Here is a 13,521-nt window from a genome sequence, read left to right as displayed (position 1 = left end):
CGATCATTCTTCTTGTTTTATTCTTTTCATTGTCTCTGATTTATTACTTTCCACTGCAAGAACTCCTCGTGCATCTGTTGCATTTTCTCTTCCAACATTTTGCCCTATTTCTCCACCAGTCTTAACTTGTTACTCTCCACCATAATTACTTGATAATTGTTGCAATCAATCAGATTGTAGTGGATCTTTTGTAGTTCTGGTACCAATGGTTAAGGTCTCGCCTTAATAAGATAGGAAGAAGAAGGATTTTGAGAGAGAAGAAGATAAACTTGGGGAGGGAAGAATAGGGAAAAGGGAGATAGAAGAGATAGGGAGAGAGCTCTGCTGCAAAATGCTCTTCAAATTTTCCCTCGTTCGAAGATACTTAAACAAGCTATATTTATACCATATTGTTCTTCCCTGGTTACTAACTGTTGTTTAAGTACTAACTAACTGTTACTCAACTAATTCTTTAACTATTAAAACCATCTAGGTAATGAATCATTTGCACATTTATTCCAGCATATGCAGAATAGCTGCTGCTTCTGGTACTGCTAACCAGGGTTCATGACATCCTACCACCTGGACAACCTCCATTCCCCGGCGAAGCCACCATGCGCAGGTAAAGGAGACAAAAGGAGGGGAACTGAACCCACATTATCAAAGCGCCTTCAGGCTGGGCACACCCATAGACCCACCTGCTGGACAACCGGCGAACAACAAACAGACCCCATTTCACAAAATAAACGACCAAAGTATAAGGTCACCTGGCATTATTCTTAGCCAGGCACCTACAAATGGTGGTTCTAAGAAAAAAGGACTTTCCAACTCCCTCTTTAAGATTAAGGTTTCTTTTCGTTTGTTAATGCAGTGCACAGTACAATGCAAACAACATTAAAACTTTAGGGTATAATGGTTTTAGTGACACCTTTTTTTTCTTTGTTTTAATCAAGGATATAATAATACAATCCAGTTACAAACATGCCAATTTCACGCATTTGTTCGCAGCGCGCTTCTGTGTAGTTTCTTCAAATGAAGTACAAGACACTGCATGTTTTACATCATGCCTGAGGGACCCAAATTTAAGAAGTTGAGAATAGCTACAAGGTTATCACTAAGCAGCAACCGTATTAATTACGTCACAGTCATGAGATGGCCAAGAAACATACAGAAACACTAAGGATCACAATGAAAGAAGAAGGGACATTATTGGCTGGATAGAAGTTGCTTGATTACAAGCCTAAATAGAATGATCCTCGATGTTTAATAAACTCAGGCAAAAATACATGGAAAGAACAGCTTAAATGCCAATAGATTGAAAAAAAATAACCAGAAGAATAAAACCAAGCCACCTTCTCTGAGGGCGCGTGAAAACTACTGAAAAAGGGTTCTCGTCAAGTGTTCACGAGCTGTAGCCAATGCTTGACCTATAGTCTGCAACATTTAGAAAGGGAATGTAGTGGTCATGTTAAGAAACTGTTGGGGGGGGGGGGGAGTATGATTTCTACGAATAAATTAAGTTTTTAGAGAATTTTGGAGCAAGCATTATCTCATGCAGTTTTTAAAGATTGATAATTTTATTAGCAATTTTCAGTACTTCTGATTCCATAATAACATTTAAATACTCAAATACTATGAAGAAAGTTACAGGCAGGGAGAGAATCAAACCTGCTCTGATAGAGGTGCAGTAGGATCCATGCTATTTACAGCCACCTTTCCAGCAATAACATTGGCATCTGTTTCTAGGATCATGCTGCCAAGCAAGAATGAATGCACAAATAAGAGACCTTGACTGTCATATTAACCAGATAGCATCACAAGCAAATATAAGCAGATCGCAGGAAAAGATATACTTCATAGAGAGGGAAGCATGGAAGGGACTTCCACTCATTCAATTTTTGTTGCTGTAATTGGCAGCATATGGTTTAATGTGTCAACATAGTAACTCATTCATAAAGAATGCACCGCTTTTATTTTTGAATGATTCATATTGAGAAGCAGGATCAGAAACTTATTTTTCACAATAATGGGTTGATACAAGTCAAACAAAATTAAATTATCTTCACCAGTGAAATGACAATGAATGAAATTATTTTTTTTTTAAAAAAAAAAACGATGTTCAACTGGGAGGACAGACTTTACCAATCAATAGGATGCCAAGAACTCATCATCCAAGTATCACATATGAAAAAAGATAATAGAACTTGATCACAACAAAAATAGTGATTCTTAAATGCCACCATTTTGACAGTCATTTAAGTTTCCATTCATTTGGTTTATTTTCCATTTTACTTTTAATTTAAATTTTCTTCCTATGGTGTGCATAAGAATATGCTTCTCTTAAAAAATTGTACTACTTTGGCTTCCTGCCACTCAAAGTACACATCCATAAGGACCAACAAAAGAGGCTGAAGTGAAGCTACTGGTCAATTCTTTTTCTGTAGATAAAAGGCTACTTCCTATTTCATACTTTGCAAGGGCGATCTACCAGACAAAAATACTTTTCAAGGAAAAGATAACATGTTTGGGAAAGGAGAAAATGATGGGAAAGAAAAGGAGGGTAATGAAGATGAAAGAGAATGAAAAAAATAAATAAACGATTATAATTTTCCTCCTTTGGATGGGTTGAAAATGAGAAAATGATCCTAAACAATACAAGATGGAGGGAAGCAAGAGATTCTAAAAATAGAAGTGCATGCCCTTATATCTTTTAACACACTAATGTAAAGGATTAGTAGGTATTAGGTAAATTTGTAAAATTCGAGGATCCAGATTGCTGAGATTCTCTCCATTTTTCTCCCCACTTGTGAGGAGAACAAAAACATGGAAGCCAAAATGGGAAATTTTCCTCCCATTTCCCATTCTCTTCCACTTTCTCTTCCCTTTCCAAATAATCAAAAAATTTCAATCACCTCAAATTTTCATTCCCTTCACTTTCTCCTCTCCTAAACACATTTTATATGATCAAGAGGGTCCTAGGAAGGGAAATTTAGTGACCCCCACCATCCAATATTAGGGCTTGAACATGCAACACTTTTTTCAGTACAATATAAAAATCCTGGGCTTATGAGACAAAGAGGTTGGGAATTCATAATCAGTTCATGATTGTTTGATTTAACCAAAAGTCTCTCAGAATGGTCTTTTAAAATTGATTGGATTTGTTTGAATAAGAATGTTTTCAGTTCCTCAATTATTTTATCATTCTGTAATAATCTTCATTTATATGAATACCTACTGTCCCGCAAAGGTTGAGAAAAGGTAACAGAACCATTTCCCTACAGTTGATGTAAGCAGGAACACCAAAACAAATAGACAAAAACTATTAACTCACCTACACCATGCAAATTACCAATAACAATACAGATACATTAAAAGACAGCATGAATACAGGACTATAACTTGCAATTGATGCATCTAGAGTTCTGTAGCATATGAAGATTTCAATTTGCAGCAAGTTTATCCATCAAGGCTACAAGTAGAAAACTGCATTTCAATTAACATTCTTGGTTGAGTACATTTTCCCATATTGCATAGCAAGTCAATCCAATTCCCAAACAAAACAAAAATTGCATGATAAACATACCCAGTACCAAGATCAAAGTAAACATAAAAAAGCGGTTGACAAAAAGTATTAGTTGCATACCCTCTTTCAACAATCTCATCAAGGCATAGGAAAATGAGATCTAAGTTCTCAAGTGCCTCCCTTTTGTCAACATTGCTCCTAAATTGAGGACAGAGAAATGTAAATTGCACAAGAACAAAATCACACAATCATTGATCAAATCAAGAAACAGAATACCTCAATAGGAGAGAGACTGAATCAAAGAAACCCTGAAGAACAGCAGCTAAGATGAGTTCATTCTCATCCTCACCCCCAGTCACATAGAAATGGAGATCCTGAACAAATTTGTAGATGACAATGTTGCTGTCAAACATTGTAATCTCCGCTGCATACAACAACACATCAGGAATACATGTAACACTGTATCTCATAACTTCCACGCTCAATTGAACAGAATTAAAGGCTCATAATTAACTTTTCTATTTTAAGTTTCACTGGTACACATTTTCCAAAACAACATGCCAGAAGCCAAGCCTGAGAAGATTAGATGACAATGCAGACATAAAGAACCCTATCAGTCCTAATACATAATCTGGAAATTTTTTAAATGTCAAGAACCCCAATAAACAAACTTCAAAGTAAGTTGTAAGAGTATGAACTGTCACTAAGGATTATCAACTAACTAGTAAGAGCAGACTATTAAAGATAAAAAGGATGGATTGCAAAATGAGAACAAAGACAAAGCAGAAATTTAATCTCATTCAAAGCAGCCCTCACAACAAAGCCGAGACCAATATTTTCCACATGCAGAAAATTCAGCCAACTAACCAGCAACCTTCATCTCCAAATGATTCTTCAAAATAACTTTTGGAAAACATATATAATGATTTTATGGTGTGAGAAAAATATGGGTTTGCTCATGCAGTTGGGGCCATGTAGAGCGGCAACTACTTTTCAATTCAACTAAAGAGGATTTTGAGCTGTAGCACATTGTGCAAGATCTTGTCTCTCAAGAGTAAGAACTGTCATAGTAAGCTCATATAACTAAAGACGCCCATATATTATTGAACACAGATCAGTGCCTGTATGCATATCTGTATTTGCATTTCTCACACAATACAAAAAAGTTTTTTTTTTCATGATAAACAAGCATTGTGATTTGCCCCCATAAGAAAAGGCACCCAAGAAACTATTTTTGAAGGGAGTCACAACTACCCAATCATCGTAAATGCATGCCATTAAACAAGAATGATAATCAACAAGCAATAAAGGTGCATAATTCCTCAAACTTTGCTTTTCAAATAGCTTAACAAATTTATGCAAACCTTCCGTACGAGCATTTGATTTCATAGTCTTTGCAAAAAGAGATTTTTCAAAAGCTAACTTTGCAGAATTTGTTGGCCAATCATCCGAATAGTATTTGACCGCAACTCGCTTCCCTTCTGAGTCTAGCAGAAGAATGTTTTTCACCACCGGGAAGGAATCCTATCCAAAAATAAAATAAAACCAAATTAGTCAAAACAACAGTATTTCCAGAATCCAGATTTTCCTTCACTTTCAAAGCAACCAAAATGATACTTCAAAATCAAATCAAATTCCACACGTAACTAACACCACACCAGATCTCAGCAAAATTCAGAACCTCAACACTCCGTTTGGTTACTAACAAATCGAAGCGATCATTTAGCGCCTCCAATTCCTAGCAACCAACCAGAGCGTGACTGAATCCAAAGTCACCCATTGGATTCAGCAAACATAGAAAACGATTCGATTGTGTGCTTAGAGGCTAACGATTTAGATAATTAGATGCGTAATTAAGATGACAATAGTAAGAGATCAAAGCAGATTGGAACAAATTCGATGCGGATGCTACAAAACGACAGCAGAAATGGGATGTCAATAGCAAAAACGACAGCAGATCAATTGTCAATTTACCATTTTTGCAGATCGCGAGAGGTGGAGATCCGAGAGAGAAAGAGACTGTAAGTTAAGAAGAGAATTAACAAAAGCGCAACTGTTTATGGAGGGATCCTGTGGGAGGTGGTATAGGGTAAATGAGGCATTCAAACTCTTATATTAGTTATTTTTTTACCAAACCTTGATAATATTATACTTCAATTGACTGTTTTATTATCAAATGATTTTTATATCAATTTTACTAATGCCTAAATTTTTTATTTCATATATTTTTTTATTTTTTTCATATTTTCATTCATATAATATCATTTTCAAGTCACTAAAAAGGATGAGAAAAAAAAAACTTCGGGTTACCTACAAAAAAATAAAATCTCTTGATTTAAATGAGAATATTTTTAAATTAAATGAGAGTTTGATGAGGAGGTTAAAAAAAATAGGTCAAAATCTAATGTTTTTTATTTATTTTAATTTTGAGTTTTTAGATTAATTAGAATTTGTTTTAAAATTAAAAATATAGTTATTGAGCTTACTATAGTGTTTTTTTATATATATTTTCAAGTAAGAATATATTAAATACTTTCATTATTTTTAAATTACTGAAAATAATTGAATTTAAATTTAGTAGATGACACGTGTATAAAGACTATTCTATTTTAAAAATAACCTTGAGTGGACTACTCTAAAAAAAAAAAAAAAACATTCAAGGACTTTAATTTGAATCTACTGGCCTTTCTTTCCATGTTCTTCTAAGACTTAGGCATATTGGCTTGTTATTGCCCATGTATGCTTGTTTTTTTTTCATGATTTTTTTGTTTTTTTATTTTTAAATAAAATTATTAAAATAAAATTTAAAAAATTATATAATTATGCTATGTTTTTCAAATAAAATTAAAGATCTGGTAGTATTAAAAATTATTTTATGAATAATTATATATGGTTTAAAGTATGGAATATGTTTTTAAAATCATTTATTAATATTATTTGATGAGAATAAAATATCTATTTTGTAACTTTGCTATTATTATTTTTATATAAATTTATCAAATTATTTATCTTTTATTTTTTTTATAAAGCCCCTTAAAAATATATTTTATTAATCTGACACCAGTAATTCTTAGATGGGTCTTGGAAATTAAGTATCAAGGAGGTAATCGCTGGTGGTGCAGCAAGCAGGTGGTGCCATGGTGCCATTGCAGAGTAAATCTTCACGCAACATTCTTGCACTCTTTCTTCTTTTATACGTATGTACATATTTCTTCACCAGAGTTGGAATAACCATCATGCACATGTTATATATCAGCCCTATCTCAGCTTTGATTCGAGTTGTTCTTGAGGGATCATTGCCTGTGATCTCGTAGCACTCCTTTCTCTTTTATATGTATGCTGGGTTATCACTATTCTTGATGGTCAAAGTCACTGTAATAACCCAGCATATCTAAGTTGGACAGAATGTTAAATGCCGATAATATGAGTTTTACTTGCTTCCAAGTCTAATGTTTTTTTGGGTTTATCTTCATGGTGAGTCTAATGAGCTGCTAGATTCAATATTCTTGAGATTAACAATATGTTGAACTCAAGTGCATATGGGTCTAACGAGTTTCTAGACTTAACATCCTTGAGTTTAGCTATGTGTTGAGCTCAAGTATATGAGGGTCTGACGAGCTGCCAGACCTAACACCTTTGGATTCAGCTACGTGCCGAATCCAAGTACATGTGGATCTGGCAAGTTGGCAAACCCAACATTATTGGATTCAGCTACATGCCGAATTCAAGTACATATGAGTCTGACGAGTTGTTAGACCTAACATCATTGGATTCAGTTACGTGTTGAACTCAAAGTAGAAATGAGTTTAACAAACTGTCAGACTCATCACCTTGGACTTGATATTATTCCAACTTCAAGTATGAAATTGACGATCATTATAGGCCTCGTGTTGGGTCACAAGATTTTGTTTTGTTATTTTTATGACTTTTAATATAAAATGTTAAAAGTCAATAATAATCATTTCCCTGCACAACTAGATGTATAAAAGTCTTTTAAAGATCTACCATATTTCCATAAATATTAATATTAAATAAAGAATATTTATCTTTTATTAATATTGTAGAAGGAAATACACACACACACCCCTCATATTAATGTTATAAAGATAAATGACACTGCAACCCCTCCATTCAAGTAACATTGCAAGGTTCGGGGGTTATATATACTTCTTAAACCATCCAGATAAAGGATTCCGTTTTTCTATTATTTATGTATTCATATTCTTATTCTTAGAGAATTTACTATACACAAACAAGAACAAACACTCTTGTTCTTAAAATTTAAAACTTATTCTCTTATTCATAGCAATTCTTTATTAAAAGCCAATGATTTTATTGTTAAAGGGTCCTTAAACTTCACCAAAATGGATTGTTTTATAAGTGTTACGTGTTCTACTACCAATCATCAACTTCGTGAACTCTAGAGGAGAGAATATTGACATGAACGTGTGATTATCCAATATCCAAACACTCAAAAAACCTATTTATGATCATGTTGGATTTTAGAACATTATTAATTAGCGTCGTTTGTGGGAACCTGATAAAAAAATCATCAACTATTCTCTTTGAACTAATTTTTAACATCCTTAATTATCATAAATAGCAAATAATCAAACATTTCTAGAATAAAACATGTGATAGACCTTCATGTCATAGCAAACACTTCTGCCCAATCAAATTTTTAATAGCTCATCAACCAATTGCAACTTCTTACCTAGGCTGTGCTGGCAACACAAGGATCAAATTAGATTTTTCCACCCTCGACAACATCCTCCTTTACACCTCTACAACTACAGGCTACACCCAGTACCAGTAGACAATGGCATTATTCAGAGAAGTTTGGGCATAATGAAATGTTGGGGGGTTTTCAGTCTTAATGGTCACTAAGCCTTTCTAGAGAGCATTTTCTTTGTCATGAGGCTCATGCACGACACCCAACTAAACATCGCGGGATGGAGATCAGCCATCGATTATGTCGTTTCATGCCAGAAACATCGAACTCCTAAAACTCTATTCCTAAAACTCTGTAGACATAGGAGTGGAAAGCAGCCTCCAGGAGAGTATATAAATGAAGATGTCTGCACCCTTGTCAAAATCAAGATTCTCCCCTGTTAAGACGAGTGTGCATACACATATACCCGGGGATTACATTTCTATCAAGGTAACCCTGGACAACTATGACGGTGTTACTAACATATACAAAACATACGGAGCAACCTGGAATTGGTCATTTAAGATAGCTATCCTTTGTTCCTCTACTCTCATTCTTTTCTTCTTTCCTTTAGTTCCTGAAGAATACCAAGACTCCCTAGGACTTTATCTTGCATTTGGAGCTTTGGCTGGGTTATTTGGATCGACCTGCACATATCCATTGGAAGTAGTTAGAAGACAAAGCAGGTAAGGCTCTAAGTTTGTCCTTGCCTGCTAGTGTGACATGTTTTTCTTGGTTATATGTCATATGGTTTCTGTAACCCCACCAAGTTTAGTTAGGAGACAAAAGCAGGTAAGGTTCTAAGTCTACCAAGTTTAGTTTCTGCCTCTTTAGAGTCATTATCTTCTTATTAATCAATAAATTTGGTTTCTATATAAGAATATCATAGAAGGTTGATTCTATAATCATCATATAGCTGTAAGCTTTCGATATTCAGAAAAGCCCAATGTAGACCTTGGTTCCTCGTATATATTTCCTTCTATTGTCTTAATTATGATGCTTTACTTGGTGACAAGTTCTTTGTGTTCATGGTTTTACCAGGCTGATTATCTACGACAGGGTGAGGCAAGGTACAGCAGCACAAGACGGGGGCATACTTCCATTCTCCGAAATCAAGGAAGGAGACAATTGTATGCTGGTTTGAGTATAAATTATATGAAGGTAACTCCATGAAACTCCCTTGCCACTCCTAAAAATCTTCTGCCCTTAATTTGACACCAAATGAGTCATCCTGCATTAATTTTAGTGATATCTCAACAGCTTGCTAGAATATGCAGAACTTTGTTTATGGTGATATATAGAGCATGTAACACTTCTGAAAAAGAAATACAGAAAAACTGAGTTACGTTGTATTGTATTCCATATTCTTCCAATGAACAATAACGCTGCAGGCTGTTCCTTCTCTATCTATTGGATTTACAGCATGCGACGTAATGAAGTCTTGGCTACATATCCAAACCCAATAGAGGCCTCGATTATGAGCATTTACTGCTTGAAGTGATGAACTTTTCTTCTCTAGTTGATATAGCAAGAGTTGGATGGCCAACCCCTGCTATCCCAATTGCTGTTTTAACCATTGTCCCATAGTGGCGTTGGTGAACTGAAGATTTTACAACAAAGATCGCACTGGGTTGTCAGATAACAAGTATTTTGCTCATAGCTGCTTGCAAGTTGCCGTATAGCATATGATTAAGGATTTGTAACCCTCTATCCTTCTGATTGACTGTGATTATTTCCGGACTCCAACTGTATTTGGTTGCAAGATTGCTTTCATATGGCTACGTGTTCCCCAGACAAGCAAATCATCAGATTAAACTACAGAGTATATAGCCCCTATGATCTGAATTGTTTGCTACTTGAAGTGTGTACTTTTAGACAGGAACAAACATGGAATTATATTTCTTTTCTTTAATCTTGTTATTGAAAATATCTTTATGGTGCTGTTTCTATTGATTTGTCATTCAATGAATAATCAAGATGATTGTAGTCCACGCAATCCGATTTGTGGAAAAGGAACAGTAAGAAGAAAGGTCAATCTAGTTCTGTATTTAGATAGACAACACATGTATTGCATATCTTTCTTTGTCCTTGAAAAAATTGGCAAAACGTTAAAATTCACATAAAGATCACTTGAACTAATATGAAAACGAAAAATATGTACAGAAATAAGGTGATCATTATCTCGAACATAAGCAGAAATGAGTCAATCAAACTGCATGTCTCTGGAGTTCAAGGGCTATAGAAGGAAGGTCCACATTTACATTTCCAACCTTCAGGCTCGTAATTTGCATAGTTTACACTTAAATGGTGGGTGCCGGTTTTGCTGATGGCTGGCACTTGAATTGCTTCACAAGGAGTGCAGCCATGGCACTTGTGCTCACAACTTGGTGGGGTGGACCCGATTTTAGTAATGCCTTTAGCATAACCTGCTGCTGCCTCGATTATCATCCCACCCGCCACCCCATCTTTGGTTTTAATGCCCTTCAAGATTCAAATCGATCTATCCTTTTATCATCTTGTTCAATTGGTCATAATAACTTGTTTAAACACAAAAGAAAACGAGACAGGGATCGATCATACGTACTTTTTCGGAACCTGATTGGGGGTCAAAGTTCGAGTCCAGTGGAACTTGTAAAGATTGAAGGCTGTGTCCTGTGACTGACCATAGCATTTAATTAAAGTTAGTACTTACAACATCAACTACTCAAACCATAGATTTTGCATAGAGAGAGAGCAAGAGAAAGAGGCTTAAACAGGATGGGAGAGAGAGGTTCTGAGAAAATGGTGATACAAGTTCAAAATAAATTTAAAAAAGCAGTCAAGAGTCAAGAATCACGAGAAACAACAATCTTTTAACTCCTTATGGAAAAGAGAAATTGTGTGTTTAGATCGAGTGGGTATGTTGTATTCCTAGTTTAGCCCCTTGTAAGTCAAAAGAGAACACTTGAAAAGATGAACCACCACCCAGATGAGTCGCATGAAGCCAAGGGCGTGTTTTAGTATATAGGATATACAGCCAGGGAGACAAAATCAGAGGACACAATCACAATTGTAAGAAAGAGAACTCTTTTAGTTTCAAAGGGATCATCGGTCAGGCAACTTATACCTGCTTGGTTGACAGCAACACCGCTATTAGGTGCAAAAGGCCTGCTTGCTGCAGAAACCAAACTCACTATCTGCAGTGCTAGCACTAAACAGCAAATAGAACTTGCCTCCATAGAAGCTGTGATGATGATGGCGACTTGATTGTAGCGAGTGCGCGGGAGCAGGAGAAGAGAAGGAGTTTCTGGATCAGCCACACAGTAGTACTCTGGGAGAAATCAGGTGTATGGTGGGGATTATTTAAAGGAACAAACTCACTACTCGCATTTCCCAAAAGCCAAGCCTCCAGAATTTCTTGGGTTTCTCCTGGTGGAGTCTCTTATCTTGCATTGGTACTTGGTTAGTTTGGTACAGCTTGGAGATATTGCTTCACAAGCAAGTGATTCTGGTTTTTGTCAAATAGTGAAAGTCTACACCTGTGACTCTGAGTTTCCACTTCACTTGACAACTCACTTGGAAAAACCTTATCATTAATCTGTTTTCTCTGTCTCTCCTCCTCCTCCCCCCTTGATTTCCTTGCCTTTCAATACAAGGCAACTAGACACCGGAATTTTTTATTTTTTTTAGTGGTTTTTATGACAATCAAAATATTTTAAATTAAATTTAATATAATCATTGAATAATAAGATTTTTAAATTATTTATAATAAACTAAGTTAAATTTTTTTCACTCTAAAATATTTTTCATTAATTATCTTTTTTAATTGTAGATAAACACAATAAAATTTTAAAAAATAATAATTAAAAAAAACTTTCGAACAAACATCTTATACTTCTTTCTCTCTCAAATCTGTTTAAAATGGAGCAGTACTTTTTTGTGAGGAGGTCCTTTTGCGCAAGATAACAGCTCCCTTTCCTGAGGCATCTGGAAAATCTGCGAGGCACCCAATAAATCTCTGATGTACAAAAGAGGATCTGAGCTAAGCCTAGACTGCAGAGCCCTTTCAGTTGTAATCCCATAAAAGAAAGATAAGGAAAATAAATGTCCACCATAACGCAGGAAAGAAAAAGGGCACCACAGTCTGCAGGAAACCATTAATGAGTTAAATAATGGCGTACTAGGGTCAACCTTTCACAGGTTGGTGGAGGGGGGACACTCAATCTTGGCCATCCATCTGGAGATCCAGCCATGGTCGCCATTAAGAGCTTTTGCTGTCCCTTTTCCCTCGCTGCTGCTTCCTCCAGATAGGAGCATTCAATGAATAGTAGATTCCATGGCACCCATTCTACAGCTTTCCTTGTCCACCTGCTCTCTTAACTCCCCAGCTGTTGAGTCTGTAGGAGGAGGTGGAGGTAGGCGACGGTGTAGCCACTGATTTGGCAAGTGTCTTTTAGAGAGAAGAGGTTCCTATTTGAGGAGCTTTCGTGGACTGAAAAATGTGAAGTCGAGCTGCCATGAAGCGATGATAAATGGGAAAATTGAAAGCCGTGTTGATTAGAGTGATTTGATAACTCAAGGAAGCATTGCCAGAGCCCTCTCTTCCCACCTGCATATTGAAAAGAAAGACTTATGAGAGACATCCTCATAGGCATTTCTGCCTCTCTCCCCCTCGAACAACTCTCTGTTTTCATACCGAAATTCAACTTATATCATGTCAAAATTTGAGTTTTTCAACTAGAAAAGTAAGCAGCATCATTATATTATATTTCCTCGGACATATTGCGTTAATTATGGAATTCAACCAAAAACAAGACAACTTTGAGGTACCGAAGACTACAAATTCAATGAAAGTAAGCTTCATCTCTGTACGAAGGAGACTAACAAATACACTTTCGTTGTTGGAAATATGAGAGTTGTCATACAAGGGACTGATTGTTGTCAATGAAGCTATTAAAAAAGAAGCTATAAAATATAGGACCTATTTTTTTCAGCATTGCCCATTCAAAAATATATATAGTAAATATTCAAATAAATTGCATCTGTTTTTCCATCGAAAAGCAATTCTTGATTGTGATGAAGTTTTCATTTCAAATGTGCTTGTAGAATTTATTTATTTTATGGTTATATTATGGGTTGATCAATTGACCATTGAAACAACTTTTTTTCAATGCAGATGAAATTATTTTGATTAATACCTTTTAATACCGCAAAAAATCCTCATTCGAGGGATTTGAGAATTTTCTGATGATAAAAACAATAATTTTATAGAGAAAAATAATAATAAATATACTAGAAAGCATTAAATTCTACAAATATGATTGTTCTT

At 35.4% G+C, this 13,521-nt stretch overlaps 2 protein-coding genes across 3 annotated transcripts; both read right to left on the bottom strand.

The window, feature by feature from the left end:
- Positions 1 to 1,087: 1,087 nt before the first annotated feature.
- LOC133700340 (coatomer subunit zeta-1-like) lies at positions 1,088 to 5,633 on the bottom strand. The gene is made up of 6 exons (XM_062123838.1): positions 5,477 to 5,633; positions 4,867 to 5,026; positions 3,779 to 3,926; positions 3,623 to 3,700; positions 1,648 to 1,732; positions 1,088 to 1,413 (listed from the first exon to the last, which is right to left on the bottom strand). Exons 1-6 carry the CDS (start codon positions 5,477 to 5,479, stop codon positions 1,354 to 1,356), a joined length of 534 nt encoding a protein of 177 aa, XP_061979822.1. The 5' UTR covers positions 5,480 to 5,633; the 3' UTR covers positions 1,088 to 1,353.
- Positions 5,634 to 10,310: 4,677 nt separating this feature from the next.
- LOC133700352 (EPIDERMAL PATTERNING FACTOR-like protein 5) lies at positions 10,311 to 11,819 on the bottom strand. Of its 2 annotated transcripts, none has more exons than XM_062123853.1 (3): positions 11,320 to 11,819; positions 10,798 to 10,865; positions 10,311 to 10,694 (listed from the first exon to the last, which is right to left on the bottom strand). In XM_062123853.1, the coding sequence occupies exons 1-3, from the start codon at positions 11,429 to 11,431 to the stop codon at positions 10,443 to 10,445; spliced, it is 432 nt and encodes a 143-aa protein (XP_061979837.1). In that variant the 5' UTR covers positions 11,432 to 11,819; the 3' UTR covers positions 10,311 to 10,442. The 2 variants fall into 2 exon arrangements, with proteins under 2 accessions (XP_061979837.1, XP_061979836.1); XM_062123852.1 differs by having other exon boundaries at positions 10,798 to 10,871; positions 11,320 to 11,815.
- Between the last annotated feature and the right edge of the window lie 1,702 nt (positions 11,820 to 13,521).

This window comes from Populus nigra, chromosome 8 (assembly GCF_951802175.1).
Source record: "Populus nigra chromosome 8, ddPopNigr1.1, whole genome shotgun sequence".
Taxonomy (NCBI): Eukaryota; Viridiplantae; Streptophyta; class Magnoliopsida; order Malpighiales; family Salicaceae; genus Populus; species Populus nigra.
Note: the sequence above shows the minus strand (reverse complement) of the source record. Positions and strands in the feature narration are given on the sequence as shown.

What these genes read in the sequence shown, in the direction of transcription:
- LOC133700340 (XM_062123838.1), bottom strand. An exon ending in ATCAAATGCTCGTACGGAAG is followed by an intron (nt 3,927 to 4,866) that starts GTTTGCATAAAT and finishes TGTTGTATGCAG; the next exon opens with CGGAGATTACAATGTTTGAC. An exon ending in GATGAGATTGTTGAAAGAGG is followed by an intron (nt 1,733 to 3,622) that starts GTATGCAACTAA and finishes CTTGCTTGGCAG; the next exon opens with CATGATCCTAGAAACAGATG.
- LOC133700352 (XM_062123852.1), bottom strand. Translation starts at nt 11,431, where the DNA reads ATGGAGGCAAGTTCTATTTGCTGTTTAGTGCTAGCACTGCAGATAGTG. An exon ending in TGTTGCTGTCAACCAAGCAG is followed by an intron (nt 10,872 to 11,319) that starts GTATAAGTTGCC and finishes TGCTATGGTCAG; the next exon opens with TCACAGGACACAGCCTTCAA. An exon ending in CCCAATCAGGTTCCGAAAAA is followed by an intron (nt 10,695 to 10,797) that starts GTACGTATGATC and finishes TGAATCTTGAAG; the next exon opens with GGCATTAAAACCAAAGATGG.